Below are 17,918 nucleotides of genomic sequence, written 5' to 3' on the forward strand. Positions count from 1 at the left end.
GATACCGGCCAGCGGCGCGGCATGAATCGATCGATTATCGATATTCCCTCATTTGAAACTATGGTAAAGAATCGATTAATGTGTACGTTACGAACATCATGTTTATCGATCCTTTTTCATAGGTTTAAATGGCAGAACAATTCTCTCGACCCATGTGCGATCACAATAGGAGAGTTCCACGCTGGAGTTGTTAATTTGACACTTCCACTTTTGTAATATCCATTGCCGAGTCAAGAACTCCGAGCTTGAGGAAAATTTGCAGCGTCGTTAAAATTCATGCGCCGGGCCAGGATCTAATTTGGATCGCGTTGGTGGCAGTCCAAGGCACTTGCCACTCGCTAGTCGCAACTTCAGAGTGACAGTGAGAGAAGCGAGAAACACATTCAGCAGGACACTTCCTTCATCCTAAAGCGAAAACAATAGCCGCAATTTGAATTTCAGAACGAGTGGCATCCCCTAACGATTCGTCTATGATTGGCTCATCATTTGGGGGGAGGGGGGGGGGGCATGCCTGAGCAAAAAAAATGAAAGCGATTTTCGAGGTGAGCAAATGATGAGCAATGATGAGCAAAAGAGAAAATTTAAAATTTTAAAAGTCGTGGTGCTAACTTCACAGACATTGGGAAATAACACGGGGTTCATTTTTTATCGAAAATATCTCGTAAATAAGGAAAAGTTTGCCCGTCGGAGATTTTAGAAACCACTTTTCTTGATTATCCCGAAGAGATTGATGGGTAATACATGACACCTTTTTCTCAAACACACCGAAAAGATCGACTTGGAACTTTGTTTTTTCAACTTGCAATATGACACTTGGTGTCATGAAAAAATAATATTTCAGGTCGAACAGTTTGGTGTGTTAAAGAAAAAAGTGTCATGTATTACCCAACAATCTCACCAGAAAAATCTGGAAAATTGATCTCTGTTATCTCCGGAAGACAACTCGTAAAAGTAGGGGGTCCGCAATTCAAATTGCTGCTTTTGTTTTCTCTTTGGGTATCGTGACCAGCTTTTTAAGCTAACATTTTTTTACGGGACTGAAAAGAGTTTGATGTTTTTCACCATGTCCGCAGCCATTTCTATTGAACAGAACAGTTCAACCGAATTTTCTGTATCAAGTAATACGTATCTTTAAAATAAAAACCATCAACTACAAAACAGTTATACTCACCCCCATATCCATACAATTTAATAACATGTATATGACAAATCCGACTCTTGGATTCATCCGGTGGCGCGGCGTGCTTTGCGATGTATGGATTGACCTACTATTTATACCTATGGAATAGGATCGATAAATAGGGTGTTCGCAACGAACACCTTAGTAATCGATTCTTTACCGCCCCTTCAAATGGAGAAATATCGATAAATTAATCATTCAAGTCTCCCACTGAATCCATCTCATGAAATTATGTCACTAAGGATATCACGAGGCTCATCAATGCATTGGTAATGCCATGTGTATGAAAGCATGAAAGCTGGAATGATAATACGAAGCCTCGCCGAATGACGACTGTTAAATTTTTAATGTCTAGATTCATTCCTCGGAGTGATTTTCTCCCAAGATTTCCCCCAACCTAAATGAGAAATAAACTTTTATGAACTCTTAATTGTACGCAATAAACACGCCGTTGTTGGGCAATTGAATTCACAGGCCTAATTTGGTTACAGATTCTCTCGAAATGTTACATTATTAGGTATTGCCTTTCTTTGATATTCCCCGGAGTCAATAAAATGCATCAGCGAGTACCTACTCATGAGGGAAGTTAAGTGAGCGATAATTTCACCATGGAATGACGTCATCTACTGGATTTTTTATGGATCATCTCCACTCATGACTTATCAATGAGGAAAATTTTCATATATACGGACATAAGAGCTCACTGCTAGACTCTTGGCACCAGGCTGAAACGTCTACCATCGGAATTCCAGCATTCCCAAACATTTGCATAACAGGAGGAAATGGAAAAAAACTCATTTTAGTGGCCCGTTTCCGCACACATTTTTAAAACTTCTTTACCGAGTAAAGTTGGAGAATTTGTAATCACTGATATCAAATGTAAAGAAAATAATAAAAGATAAGAAAAAAACAAAACTTGCAAAAAGCACAGCGAAAAGGGGTATATTTTATTTTAATTGCAGCTTTTGTTAGTTTTGCACGTAAAAAATATCTGTAAGCAGGTATTACAGTACACAGAGTCGTTTTTCCTAGGGTGAACGTTAAAAAGGTAGGAAAAACCCCCTCAAAAATAGATCATGAAGCTTGAGTCTTTTACCCACCATCTCTTACTGGGCAAGCTTGTTTTCCCTCTTTTCCTCTTTAATTCCTTTTTCCTCTTTTAATTTTAAATCAAGAGCTGGAGCCCTCTCTAGTTTGGCTTAACTTTTAGCCTTAGTCGCTAGATAAACAGCCACCGCACATGATTCGTACACATCCATGCTCCAGGATTTTCAAATTTTCAAGGATTAAGGTCGAGTAGGATCTGTTCAGCAGATCTACTCGTCAGTTCCTAGAAAATTTGACACTACTATCGGGATTCGAACCTGGCACCTATTGACCTAGAGGCAGACGTGCTGACGGCGTGGACAAGCTTTTACGAGCCCGTAATGAAATGAAAGTTGAAAAATGCGTGGGAAATGAAACAACAAACAAGTATTTCCTCTTCATTTTCTGGGATTTTTTTCACCATGTCAGCTCATAATCTCAAGTTTTTTCCGAACATTTGCCGCTGGAATGCTCATTCTCGGATGAATTTTGGACGGTGCATGCTCAACACAGCTCGTTTCAAACGCGCCCGAGCCGATCAAAACGTTCCGATGTATAAAAATAATAATAATGATTGATCTTGTCTTGTTGATACATTGCGGGGCGCTGTTGAAAAAGGAGTGCTTATCTGATGTCATCTCACCTTACGATGCTCTCCCGTTGTCCCTCGCACCAAGAACCGCGTATGCCTACCAGATTACCATAGAGGTTATGAGGTTCTTACATGTCGGAGGGATCCCCTCGTTTGATCCCTATCTCGGCCTGTCACCCAGGAGCGACCACGTCTTTCAAAAGATCGTCGCCTTCAAATTTTATAACCAAATTAGGTACCTGTTAATTATAGCTTGTTTGATTCGAGCTGATCTAGATATCGACTGCGCACCAGCATCAAAGCACAGCCCTATCAGAGTTGCTAGATTGTGCAATACATTGTGCATATGTCTAAGGCAATCAGTCAAATCAGGCATTTGATCAAATGCCTAGGCGGGTAGTCAAATTATGACAGTTCACGGAATTCTGTAAATTTATGGCGAGGAGTTCACGGGTTTTCAGTATTTTAGGAAAAATAAATCTTCAAATCCGCCAACTCTCCTTGTTCCTTCCTTTATGCCTTTTGTACATTTAAATGTTTAAATTTTAAAAATTCCATGTTTTATGACGTGCTGAAAATTTCATCACGAATGTGCATTCGGGATCTTAAAATCGTTTAAAATGCTATTGTATGCTGCATATTTTTACAAAAAATTCTTTCATACAGGAGCAACGAATTATTTTGTCTTAAATTAGGGTAGAAAATCAAAATTTCAATCTAAGTAGGAAAATTTGGCTATAATGCCTAGGCATTTGACTGTACTGACGTGCAACGTACAAACGCCGTAAACGCCATTTTAAATTTTTTTTGGAAACGATGTATTACAGCAGAAAAACTTGTGTACCTTGGGACAATGTTTCACAGAATTTTTTTCGCAAATACTATCAAGAACTTAACCTGAAAATTTGAGATGCATGGGTGAAACAGTTTTTTTTTATTTTTTTTTTTATATAAAGTGTTAGGTTCCAAAAAACGAGGAAAAATCTTCATGCATGGATTTACGGCGTTCTTGCTTCGCACGGCAGTATATGCCTTCGTATTTGACAAAATGCCTGATTTGACTATTAGCCTCTGACACATATTTTGCCTCGGGTTTTATAATTTTATCGGAAAATATGACAACATCGCACCCAATCGAATCCCTTGCAAGGGCAGCGCTCTCTTTGATTTCTTGTCGCCTTTAATTCATCAACCGGGGGTTGAGATCCTTCTCGGCGCGCACAGTGCATCCAGTCTAGACGAATTGTATTCGCGAAATATTTGATCGTGGCCCATCAAAAGAATGTATAAATAAGCAACCGCATCATTGACGGCCAAGATAAGAGGGCCGAAATACTAAACGATTTAGGTTCCGCAACCCTCTGATAGCAGTCGTTGGTAAGTCGAGAAATCAACGATTGAAATCGAATGATGTGTTTTCGGCGTCTGTTTTTTCTTTTCTTTTATTTGCGAATTGTTCGTTGGATCTGAGCACGCGATCTGCTCTTCGCATCATTGTCACGAGATGTTTTTCAAAAAAAAAATGCAAATATGTGGGAATAATAGTCTCGATGCGATTCGTTTCGAAGACTTATCGTGGTCGAGCAGCACACTGCACGACCATTGCTCAGGAATTGCATATCATTTCACTCTCGCGGTTAGGTCGGTTGCGCCTCAGGATACGGGTTTAAAAAAAAAAAAAAAAAAAAAAAAAAAAAAAAAAAAAAAAAAAAAAATCCGCCAAAAGATCTATTGAAACTGGATTGATTCCAGGGTAAAAATCGATTTTTCTGAGTATTGATTTTTAAAAAATCGACTATTTTCTGCCTCTACCAGAAATGCCGAATTCATTTATCGGACAGGTAAAATTCCATCTTCCATGAAATTTCGACGAATTACAGAAGTGAAAAAATCATCACAAAACAAGTTAGAAAAATGTCGGTATAGGATAAACTAAAGCATATAAGAAAAGCTTGGGCCGTCAAAAAAAAATCAAAAATACCCAAAATTTCATCGATTGGAAGAAAGAATCAACTTGGCCGATGTATCGAAGTAAGAAAATCGATTTGGTTTTATCGATTTTTCTTGTAAATAAATCGATTATTTGGTGGAATCCATTGAAAATCCGCATCCTTACTTGCTTGTAGCTAAACCTCAGTTGTTCAGTGGTCCATGACAGCCACCCGTTTCAACTAGCAGGACCGCTCCATGTTCCCTATGTCTGCATGTGTCTATAGCTTTATCTATCAATTTCAATGATCAGGCCGCTGTGCCACGCGTACTTCCGCGGCCTCATACCGCGGAGTGAAGCTTTTCGGGCCCCATTTTCGGGCCGGGGGCCCCACGGCCCCCCGCGCCCCTTCGCCGGCACCTCCGTCTGTCGCCAACTCGTCTGTTCTGTTTCAATAAAATGTTTTACGAGCCCCTTTCGTATGTATTCCTCCAGTTTATAGCGTTTTATGGTCTCCACTCGGTTTTAAAGTTACGCTTCATCTCTTTCGTCCGTTTTCTCCTTGCCCTCCGCTTCTCTCTCCGCGCCTCTGCGTTTACCGCACTCCCCCTTCTCCCGACCAACAGGTTATTGTTATTATTCCTGCTCTCTTGCTCTTATTGTTATTATCCTTTCTTCGGGTCATTTGTCCTGTGCACGTGTGTCATATTGTTGAAGAAAATCAAGCGCAACACGTATGAAATTTTCACGTATGAAAACGCAAAGACACTCGCTATTTTTATGTACAAGGCTTCACTTGTAATCATAAGCAGGAAAGAGTACATCAGTGTAAGAGGCGAATTTTTGAGGAGAGTGAATTTTGTCAAATTTAGTTTTAAGAAAAAATCGGAGGATCCAGCGAGTTCGCCACGTTGCTTTCCCTCCCTTTAAATCCATGAAAATTAATCGATTTTTGGAGGAACCAAGAGCTCTGACCGGTGGCGAGGCGTGAAAGACCGATTATCGATATTTCTCCATTTGTAGCTATGATAAAGAATCGATTATCAAGGTTTCCGTTGCGAACACCTTGTTTATCGATCCTTTTCCTCCGGTTTAAATGACAAATCAATCGATATATCGCAAAGCACGCTACGCCAATGCGGCTCCGACAAGAATCGATTTTTCAGCACATGTTTAAACGAAGGGCTGCGATCGTTGCCAACCCGCTGGATTCGCACACACGGATGACTAATTTCTGTCCGCCAGAGAGCTAACCTTAATAATGTTTTACCGTATTATGTCATAGGCTGTCAGAAATTACCGGAAATTTGCCAGCGGCATACAAGTTGATTAGTCAAATTGCAACAATTCGCATTAACATGATTTTCAAAGTCAAACGTTTCACCGGTAAAGAACTACAAAAGAACGACCACGGCTTGGAACGCCTTCGAACCTGGTGATACTCTCCGCCTTGCCAAGCAGTTAGTTTAGTTGCCTACCCGATCCAAACCCAGTATGGTAACCCCTGAGTACGGACACTGATTTCTCCATGCTGGTACCATGCAGGCAAGAAGGAAAAAACCTTTGTCTGAATTCCTACATTTTTTTCATGCAACACAAATAGATTGCAATTTGTCGGCGATTGGTCATTGTCTGCGATTCATACATTTTGCTTTGATTTGTCGCAATAGTCGAAACAGTAACTCTAGCGTTTCACAACAGGACGAGGCATAGGCTTTTGTAGGCTTTTACTAGGCAATAGTTTGTCATTTCTTGTGTAAATTTCACCAATTTTTCTTCTGATTATACAAGCAAAAATCGGACCCTGGTAAAAATTGGCAGTAGAATCTGTGTTCCAAAATACCATAGACCTACGGCCGGCTGTAAGATTTCCAATAGCTTCTTTAGCCGGCTACACAATTTCTTATAGCCTTTTATAGCCGATGGCGACTAAGCAACTCACAGCTAGGCGATAAAGTGTATGCTAAACGTCACTCATTACGGATGCTAGGACTTAGTGAGTTTTTGGACCACTGCTTCCTTTTTGGGCCGCAGTATCTTGATTTATTTTGCGAGGAAAGCCCCGTACTATTGATGGATGCCTGCCATTCCTATTATATTAGAGCGCCTTCAGTTTCGTATGATACTGTGCAATACCTCTGGTGTGAAATAGTTGCTTCAAGCGCCGTGGCACGCTGCGGCGCGGCGCGGCAGGCAGGCACCGGGCAGCAAGCGCGCGCGAAACGCGCATTGGCGCCTACAAACCTAACAGGGATACTTCACGCGTTGCGCAATGCGTGAAGTATCCCTGTTAGGTTTGTAGGCGCCAGTGCGTCGCCGCTCCGCTTTGTGTTAGGCTCTAATATTTAATCTCGCGGAGTCAGCGTTATTCAACTCATGATTTTGAAATGTTTGCACATCCTGTATGGATCATTATTCTCGTTTTAATTGATGAAAAAAATGTGTATTAAAGGAAAATATAACGTGTGTTTTGTAAATATTAAGGTGGTTCCGTATCAAACTTAATGATTTCCAAAGCACACGAATTTCTACACAAAATCTTTATAATCGATGGCGAAAAAGCAACAGCCAGGCGATAAAGTGTGAAGCCCGGCTATAGGAACTATAACCCGGCTGCATAATTTTTTATCGCTTCGTATAGCCCGGCCGTATGATTTTCTCCGCATTCTACATCCAGCTTTATGATTTTCTGTAGCCTTCTTTAGCCGGCTACAAGAATTCCTATGGTATTTTGAAACGCAGCTCTTATCGCCAATTTTTACCGGGGAATTTATTTTTGAATGAAATTTCCCGTCATATTCAAGTAATAAATTGAATGTTTCGGGCTAATTTTACAACCTTGCAATGGGAATACATCCATTTGTCTGGCACGCGACGATATTGGCGTGTTACCGTAATTCTGGGTTGGGGGACCAAAAGTAAACCCTCAAAGCATGGAACAAACAAATGACCAATCAGTTTGTTTCTGATGACAATCTCGTTGGCCTGCAGAAAGTTCCGCTAATTTTCATCAAAATTTGGCAATAGTTTATGAGTGAAAGCCTCATTTGAGAAGTTAATGACGTTGCCAACCGCTCGGCTGACGGGAGGTTCCGGTTGACAAGTTTTTACTCATATGATGAATTATTATTGTACAGAATAATATTTAAACGCGGAGTGTAAAATTTTATGAAGCGTGACAAAATAACTGAAGAAGTAAGTAAAAGTGAAAAAGTTAATTAAAAAATGCAATCAGGCGACTACCCGTCGGTTTAAGGCTCAATACGTAGAGAACTGTTATGACAGTTCTTTGCAGTGGCGATTTTGCAAGTTGAGAACACTGTTTTCCCTCCATTTAAATGTATGTGTAACAATCTATTCTCGGTGCGGCAGCTTACCTCACCTAAAATCGATATTTTCAATGGATTTAAATGGAGGAAAAACAGTGTTGCCAACTTGCAGGAATTGCCACTGGTTCTTAGCATTCAATTTTCAATTTTACGCCCTCGTCGATTGTCTTTATAATAAAAAGAGACACTTCATATACATATTATCACATTATAAATGTCCCTTGCAATGACCTTTTCAGGGTCAGCTTCGGATGTTGAGCGAAACGCGCTTGAAGGGTTTAGAACTTTGAAAGCTCAACTCAGAACGTAAATTAATGGGTCCATTGCACCCATGAAATACGACAAATGACCTCGAAGGGTTTAGAGCTTTGAAAGCTCAACTTTTAACACGAATTAATGTGTATATCGCACAAAATAAATACAACCTACTGTGGAGAGTTTCCACAGATAAAATCCAAAGAAAATTACTCGAAGACATGGGCGGAATTATGGGAACTTTTTTTTGGGGGGGGGGCGAAAGGAAATCCCGTTAAGGGAGCTTTTGTGGGACTTTTCCAGTTCCAAAGAGGGCTTCGTGGGATTTTTCTAGTCTCAGTGACGGGTACGGGATGAGGGGGGGGCGGGTGACTTCCTCGAAAATTGTTGAAAAATGGAAAGTCGTTTCAGGAGCTATTTTGAGCGGTTCTTACCAACAATATTCGAATGTTACCGGGGTGGTGTGTCTCATTGCGCGCGGTTGACGAAAACCGACTGAATTATTTCGGACAAGCACGCGAGATGTTTGGCTTGTGACACGCACTTGGCAGGGTCGTAAAAGTAATTTTATCGTGGGCGGAGGAGGAGGAGGAAGGAACGGCATCGTAAATTATTCCAAACGGGTGAGGCCATCAGCGAATCAGTTGAGCATCGATTTTCCGTTTTATAGCTTCTCGCGCACTGATTCCGGTTGAAAAGTGCCGCGCGCTCCTCTAAATCCTGCACGTGGTCCCCGATCTGATTTTGCAGAACCGCGTATCTCCCGGGAAAACTCGGAGCGGATGCGAGGTTTTTGATCTCCTCGAGCCGACCGCTTGTCCTCGCAGCGCAGCGCAGAGGATCCCGATCGAAATTTGCAAAATCGTATTTCACGCGTTTGATGAGATGCCGCTCAGGGATCTTGCAGCTGGAGCTTGAAGAGTGTGAATGCATCCTGTCGACCAAGATGTGACCATTGCTTCATTCATGTCTTGAAATCGAGCACCGAGCCACCCAATACTGCCGTCGTGCTAAGGAAAAACGCAGTATGAACCTTCAGGCGGTGCCAAATTTCCTTTGATAAAATTCGAATTTTCTGACAAACTTATGAATATTTTTCTTCCAATTTTTCAGATAATTTTTTTCGCAATGTCACCTAAAGCTCCTGCAACTTTCAAAGCAAAATCTTCATAACTTTCCTACAAAATGAACATTTCATCGAATGAAATTTGGCAACTCTGAAATGCTCATACAGCGTTCTTTCTTGGAAAGGTTGAATACATATACGGCGAGACTATAAGCATAGAGCCGATCGAATTGCATTCGTCCAATACTCAAAACACCCATACATTATATACAATTTCTTTACAAAAATGTGAGGTCACTGAAAAAAAAGGAATCTTAAATTTGCCGCCAAGAAGTATTTTTTCTTGAATCAAGAATTTTGCTGCTTAATATAAACCACTTTTTTGCTTAACCCGAGAATTTTTTTCTTGTATCAGGAAAAATTCAGCTTGGATTAAGATAAATGAAATTCAGTATCATCATGCTTGAACCAAGCACATTTTTTTTTTTTTTTTTTTTTGTGTGAGAGATGGAATAAGAGAGTAATTTCATTTGTACTTAAAATAGGTTGGAGGGAGTATGGTCGGGCGACCAGGAGCTTTGGTAACATTTTATACAAGAATAAGAGAAATGGAATGATAAATATAATTTTTTTTTGTTAATGTGTTTCAGGTCTCGGTGACGCATGGGGCTCCGCACCAACTCCTATCAACCCACGAGAATCTAGTATCAAAGAATTAGGATCAAATATTTTACAAGTGAGTATCAAGAGTTTCATTCAATCTCATTTCAGCTAATTGCAACATCTTTTCAGCAATGAAAGAGGCACGGTACATTCGCTTGACTCATGGATGTATTTAGCAATGCTTTTTTGTGTGAAATACAATTTCAATCATTCGAAGTTATATTCAAAGTATTTCAAGCGCGTCGCACAGTTGTACAAAAAGGCGAGTAGCACAGCAAGCTCTATATTTTTTGCCTACATCAGAAACTGAAGATGTACCCATTTAGCCTCCTCTAATTTTTCTGCCAGAGAATGCAGCCGTAAGACTAAGCGATGCAATCATAACTCTTCTTGAAATGTCTCGATTCTAGAGAGTCCCTAGTAAGTGCACTTTTAAACAGCCGCTCAACCTGTAAAACCAAGAAACCATTTAAAATCAGTGACCCTCATTTACTTTTCACATTATTTTTACGATTAAAACCCTGATTCGTTTTGTCTGTGAATTATTTCATGATTTATTTGGGGTATACTTTTTTCAGTACTTACTTTCAATATTTTTGTGCCCTAGTTCACGAATTGAGCAATTACACAAATTGAGCGTGAGCGTTTTTTCATTTTTTGCCCAATGCGTGAATTGGGCAAATCCCTGCCTCATTTCATGAAATGGGCAAAAATCTGCCCATTTCATGAATTGGGCAATTACACGATTTGTGCGTAACATATATAATCCTAATGAATGTTCCCTCCTTTTTTCTTTTACAGACGTTAGAAGGCTTTATTTTTGTAGTTTCCCCAGACGGAAAAATAATGTACATATCAGAGACTGCTTCCGTGCAATTAGGACTTTCACAGGTCAGTAGCTAACCCTTACCTAATATTCAGATTTAGGTATTCAAAGCATGCATCCGTTTATTTAAGCATATCATTTATGTTGAAGATAGTTGAAATTGCGCTTTATAAAATGTTGGGAGAAAATTTTGTTTTTCTCTCAATGTGGGAGCTGATGTGAGCTCAACGAAGATGGAAAAAAAATGCCATAAAATAGATTTTTTTTTTTTTTTTTTTTTTTTTTTTTTTTTTTTTTTTTAGGAAAAAAACTGTCCATTTGATAATATAGATTGGAGAGGTAGAAGTTCACTAGAAGCTTCCCATTTTTTTTAAAATATTTTGTTTTACATGCCTGAACATGAAAGTTATTTTTCTTTTCTTAAAAAAAAAAATTAATACTCATGGATTGACTTATTTCTCAGGTGGAACTAACTGGAAATAGTATCTTCGAATACATTCATCCTTCCGACCACGAAGAAATGACCTCAGTTTTAACTCTACATCAACCAATTATCCCTCCTCATCAAAGTCATTGTCATGGTACGTATGCTTTCTAAAATTAACTTTTCCCCTGGCGGCGACGCACTCCATATAATTTCTTAAATTAACCGTGGAACATCGTTCGATTTCACTGAATTAGCATACTTATAAGTGTGTATGTGTGGGATGTGTCCCATTTTTAACAATTCATTCCATCGCACTCCTTCAGTGAGGGCATATTCTCATTTTAAGTAATCTTTCAATGGTTACATTTTTTAACGCTTAAGAGAATGTTTTGTCCGCTTAATAATCTTAATGATCGTCATTTTCCTACAGACTTTCAACCAAACTTGCTTTTTGTTAATCTTCTGTGGTAAGCGAGCAGTAAAGTCAGAGGCATCATTTGGGGATGGGTTGGGCAAATCCCCCCCTTCCCTCGTCTGTTTCAGAATCAACCGGCTTTTCGGTGATATTTTGTTACTTTGATCAATTTTACGGTATTAAAGACATTTTTTAGAAGTTTAGCTTCCCTCCTACAGGAAAATGTTTCCTTTTTCGGACAAAATTGTCATCCTATCCCTTTAAATTTAGCTAAAATGCCCATTTAATATACATTGGCATTAATTGGTCAATTTGGTGTCACCTGCAACTTGAGTAGACCAGTCCTGCTTGAAATTGTATCTAATCCTGCGATGGCAAGACTTAAGTACCGGGTATACCTACTCATAATGTACGTAACGCGCCATTTGAATTTCCTCCTTATAGGCATGAGCGCTGAAACCGTTCTGTTAATAAACAAAAAATTACGATTTGCACCTGTAAAAATATTTCTCAAGATTCTGTTCAAGACATGTGTTGTGCTTTCTTTTTTTTCAGAGGATATAGAAATTGAAAGGGTATTTTTCCTCAGAATGAAATGTGTGCTAGCAAAAAGAAACGCCGGACTTACAACGGCAGGTCACAAGGTATGAATCCATGAAAACTAACTCCCCTTTTTTCAATGGTGTGAATTTCAGTTTCTAACAATCATCGAATAGGCCACTCGAGAGTGGCGTTTAGTTTGGTTTCTTGAGAATGGTGGTGGAGAATGGGATGACCCATGCAGTCCGCCAATCGGAGGACATTAACCCGAAGAAAAATATGAGACGACAGAATATAATCGGGTTCGCAAACAAGAATGTTTACCTTCTGTCAATGTCATCGTTCAAATTGACAGAATAGCAACAATCCTCAAATCATCCTCGTAATAAATCTCTTAAAATCACCTATACTCACCATGAGCGCCTTCAGTTGCGAGACCGGAGAAGATGGTTATATGAAGGTGCTGGTGCTGGACGAAAAAAAAAAAAAAAAAAAAAAGCTCAGACAAGAAGAAGATTGCAATACTGGCAGTTGTTAGCTTGCAATAACGATTTAACCCATTCGCCGCATTTGACGAGTATACTCGTCAGCGCACGCGTAAGGTTAATATACTGCCCAACAACAGGCCGAATATTGCAATTAATAGACAAAGCCATAGACAAAGAGGACAAAAGGGGTATGGAGGGATCCTACTGGTGGAAGCGAAAGGTTGCAATTGACAAAATAGGTTGGTAATATACTAACTGACGGCAACCCACTAGAGACCCGATATTTCGCCCATAATTTTCTACCTCAGTCTATAGGAACCATTGATTTCAACCAAAAGGATCGCTCCATACTTCCTAGGGTTTTTTTTGTCCATAGCAATAACATTATTTGCATTCTCTGCTTTCAATTTTTTTTTAAAGAATATGTTGTTTCTATCATGATTTAGAGTCAAGCGTAAGTCCAAAATATTTTGCCGTCTCAGAAATTATATATGTTCTTTTTTTTTCTAAATCAAAGATTCAAACAAATTATTTTATATCGGGGACGATGACGTTCTCCGATTTTCACTCTGAGTATGGATTCTTATTAAATATTTTTGATTTTTAGACGCGGGAGGATCCATAATATATTGATGATAGCTCACCGTCGCGTCGTGCTGAGGAAGAACGGCGGAAAAACCCTCGAACGCTGCCGAATTTTCTCTGATAACATACTAATTTTTCAGAAAATTCATGAGTTTTCTTCCTCAATTTATTGCTCAAAGAATTTTCAGGCGGACCCAGGAGGAGGCCGTACCCCCCCCCCCCCCTTGCCAGAAAAAAAGGAGTAAGTAAAAGGGGGAAGAGAGGGGAGGGGGACGGAGAAAAGGAGAGAGAAGAATGCTTGTATTTGGTAATTATTCGTGACGAAATTGACTCAAACTGCTTGTTAGATGCTTTGAACTTTCAAAAATTTGAGGGAAGCCTCTCAGACCCCCTCCGCCCCCCTCTCCCGTTGAAAGTGCCTCACTAGAAAAAAAACACACATTGGCTCTAGATTCCAGACTCTTGAAAACATCTGACAAGAAAAAGTACTCTTGATTCAATCGAATTTTTGCTTGAATCAAAACGAAATCCGCTTAAATTAAGAGGCTTGGTTCTTGATTTAAGCTAGATTCCGATTGAATCAAGAGTACTTTTTCTTGTCGATGTATTTAAGAGTCTGAACTCTAGATCCAATGTGTTTTTTTTTTTTCCAGTGCTGGATCCGCCCATGAAAGAATTTCACTCCCAATAATCGAGCCCTTTTGGAAATTTGAAGGCAGAATATTTATAATTTGAATAAGAGAATACTTTTTGTTAGGAGGGTGATTTGGCTACATTCGAGTGTTGCATACGGCGTTTTTCCTCGCGGCACCGCAGCTTAGCGCACATCGCACGGGAGGGAAAGCGGTTGGCTCCGCGCCGCGCCGCGGGAAGAGAAACCCCCTAATGAATTCCCGGTCATGCTCCTCCATTTTATCAATCGAGAACCGCCCATTGAGAGGATGTCAGGGCCCACAAAAGAGATACCTTTCGCATTGTGACGGCCCAGCGCACCTCCGACAACGCGCCGCGCCGCACAGTGGATCCAGTCAATTAGAGAGGTCAAACACGAAATTTTTAACCGAAACTGCAAATTTTTATGTTTATTTCGTCACATTTTAAATTTTGCGGGGTACGTCTAGAGTACCTATATTAAGAGAGTATGGCCACTGGGCCCCATGGAGAGGCTTAGGACCCAAAAATGGCGGTGCTTTGTTTTGGTTTTTGATGATGGGAGGGGGGTCATTGCCAACTTTTGACGGTTATCACCAACCGCACTTGCTGCCAACCTTACTACATCTATAAGATCATTTTTCTCAAAAATTGCACACGATTAGCCTTAAAAATATGTAAAAAAGTCGCAATAGTGCATTAGGGTAAAGTTCTCGTTACGATAAGCAAAGACAACTACATTTTGAATCATTTTGCATTACATTAACTTTATGGCGTCCGCCATTTTTGGGTCCTAAGGGCTCCATTCAGCCTAAGATGGCTGAGCCAATCAGAGGTGGTAACTCCAGTGGCCATACTCTCTCAATATAGGTACTCTAGGTACGTCTGGAAAATAATTTCACGAAGAAACCAATGGAACCACTTTTAGAACCTCAAAGTTTTGTATAAACGGAGTTATAAGCGTTTAAAAATTCCAAATTTTTTCTGAGCTCTCCTATTGACTGGATCCACTGTGCGGCGCACGGATCGCTGATTTCCACCTTGGGCCTCCCTCTCGTACCTCCACCGCGACCCCGCGGGACAAAATGGCGCTGATAGCACCTGGAGTTCCCTTTCTTTGAGGTTTTTTTTCACCCAAGTCCCAAACCGGGCCCTGGGCCCCGGGTTTGACCCTCCGTTATTTCATTCGGCTACAATAAACTGACGGGTTTAATCAACAACAACCTATCTGCATTTTCAGTTGCCTTGTTTCCTCGTGTGGTCTACTTTTCCGGTAGAAAACTGATTAAAATCATATTACATTTTGAAAATTTCTCTGTATTTATCTTGCGTTTAATAGAATATACTCAAAAAATTTCAAGGCAGAATGTTGCAAGGTTTTTCTGTTCAGGCAAAAAAGAAAAAGAAAAGAAAAACGAAAACACCAACATTAGGAAAGATGAGCCAACGTCTGATGTGTACAGGAGTGTCATTGTAGTAAAAAATGAGGAAAATCTACTGTCCCAATACAAGTTTTAGTTGTACTTTTCTGTATTTTTTATATTCTTATCATTAAATTTTTATATTCTCTGCTGTGGGTGATTAAAAATATAGTTGCGTTTTATTTTTATTTTTTTGTAGGTTATCCACTGTTCCGGGTATTTAAAAGTGAAGCCTTTTTCAATGGATCCAAACGCACCCTGCTACCAAAATTTAGGACTTGTAGCCTTTGGGAACTCTTTGCCACCGACGGCCGTCACGGAAATCAAACTGTACTCTAATATGTTTATGTTCCGGGCGAGTTTAGATTTTAAATTAATATTTTTGGATGCCAGGTAAGCTTCCATATCTTTCTCTGGTTTTCATCGTATGTTTTTTTATCTTGCTCCAACAGGTTTTCCTCAACTTTAATAGTTCTTTAATTACTCTCCGTTTCTAGTTAGAACGAAATACCTTCAAAAATATTTTTGAAATATTGACGATATTATCTGAAGTTTTTCACATTATTGGGAATAAGTATAATTTCTATATGTTTTCAATTGAAGTTTAGTCAAATTTCAAATGTTGAAAATTTCTTAATTTTTCCATAAAAATTTTCACGATGCATGCTACATGAAGTAAACACAATCTGTGAAAGCTCCGAAAAGTGAAGCTTTTGTTCAAATAACAACGATTAAATTTGAAAAATGTGGCAAGAAAACTGCAACGTCGCTAGATTCCGTGTCAAAAAAGTTAACGCACTTTTAGACTGCCACAGAAGATGAGCCATCTTGATATTTCCACTTACTTTACATGTTAAATATCAACTTCATATCTTTTGTCGGAGTCTAAAGGGGCGTAAACTTGTTAGGCAGTGAAGGACGACTTTTGTCCCTCTTTTCATCGACGAGATGCAGAAAATCTATCATGCTGTCGTTTTTAGGAAAAACTCTGTATAATCATTCGAATGGTGATAAATTTCCTCTGTTGAAAAATGTATTCCAGGGAAAAATATGCACATTTTTTCCTGGAATAAACAGACATTTTAGATTAAATCGTGATTTACAGGGTTGAAAAATATTTCCAACATTTCCGTTTACAATCCGTAATTTATGAAAGGACATTTTGAAACGTCTGAAGAACCTCCAGGCGTTTTTTCTTAGCACGACAGTGTGCTAGGATAGTGCCAAAGACCAAAGCTCAAAGTTTGGCGACAGACGGTTGTACCGGTATTTTTACCTAAATCGAAGAAGTGAGTTCGGGCATTGTGGGTTCGCCTTCAATTTTTTATGGTAGGCAACACGAGCGCCCACGTGATCGAATAGTGGTATCACTGTATTGCTTCAATTGCTCCTACTGCTCCTATTTGCACCTATTGCTCATGGACACCAAAGGCGTAGCGTGCCTTGCGATAGATCGATTGATCTTCCATTGAAACTACGGAAAAGGATCGATGAACAGATCGTTCGCGACGAACACCTTAATAATCGATTCTTTACCATAGATTCAAATGGAAAAATATCGATAATCGACCATTCACGCCTCGCCACCGGCTTCAAATCACGTGACTGATCAAAATATGGACTATAATTTTTCATGAAGCATGTATTTCGTGGATAGTCCATTTTTTCATAGGTAGATCGCTGTGCCGCATAAGACCCACATGCGGGAAACCGCTTTTATTCTACACTGAAAAAAGTTTATCGACGGTGAAAGTCGGCAATCACATAACTCGATTTACGACGTCGCAGACTTCCTGTCATACTTTATTCTTTAAACGGAAAACTACTCAACGGTAATTCCTTAAAACTGCCGTGATTTTTCTTCTATGTGCGAGGAAAATTCTGCAAAAACTGCAAGGAATCATGTCCATTTGTTCTCCTTTAAAAAAATAACATAGTTGCGGAGATTTTCAGACACCGCAAACGAGTTATGTGATTGCCGACTTGCACCGTCGATATGTACTCACGCTGCATAATTATGGCTCGGGGCCACATACAGAGTGTGAAAAATTTGATGCCGACCTATGAATAGAGATAGAGTCCATTATAGTATGGACAAATATTACATACGAAGAGTATGTACCCGGACTTCATACCGTATGGACCCAGCGTCTATACCGCAATACCGCATGGACCCAGCGTCTATACCGTATGGACCCAGCGTCCATAACGTATGAATGGTGAGCTCATACACATGCTTTTCCATTCACGACATGTTTACGGCATATCGTCACCTTCCAGGCAAAATATCACAAGCGCCATGCAACGTTTAAAAATTTCCGCCGTCATTTTATTTTTTTACAGAGAAATTTTTCAACGAAGCTGTCCGAAAATTTCACTGAATTTTCTTTGTGCTGCCGATTAAAATGTAGTGAAATTTCCAAACAGATTCAACCAACAATTTCTCAGTAAAGAAATAAGAGGG

General features: G+C 39.7%; 1 protein-coding gene across 7 annotated transcripts in view; it reads left to right on the plus strand.

Moving 5' to 3' along the window:
* The window catches only part of LOC109031847 (bHLH transcription factor single-minded), a 74,972-nt gene that overhangs the window by 45,739 nt on the left and 11,315 nt on the right, over positions 1–17,918 (plus strand). For all 7 annotated transcript variants that reach the window (XM_019043635.2, XM_019043634.2, XM_072296626.1 and 4 more), the window contains 5 exons: positions 10,089–10,174; positions 10,903–10,992; positions 11,391–11,508; positions 12,325–12,413; positions 15,654–15,847. In XM_019043635.2, the coding sequence (XP_018899180.2) occupies positions 10,089–10,174; positions 10,903–10,992; positions 11,391–11,508; positions 12,325–12,413; positions 15,654–15,847 (577 nt within the window). The remainder of the gene's footprint in view (positions 1–10,088; positions 10,175–10,902; positions 10,993–11,390; positions 11,509–12,324; positions 12,414–15,653; positions 15,848–17,918) is intronic.

This window comes from Bemisia tabaci, chromosome 2, assembly GCF_918797505.1.
Source record: "Bemisia tabaci chromosome 2, PGI_BMITA_v3".
Classification (NCBI taxonomy): domain Eukaryota; kingdom Metazoa; phylum Arthropoda; class Insecta; order Hemiptera; family Aleyrodidae; genus Bemisia; species Bemisia tabaci.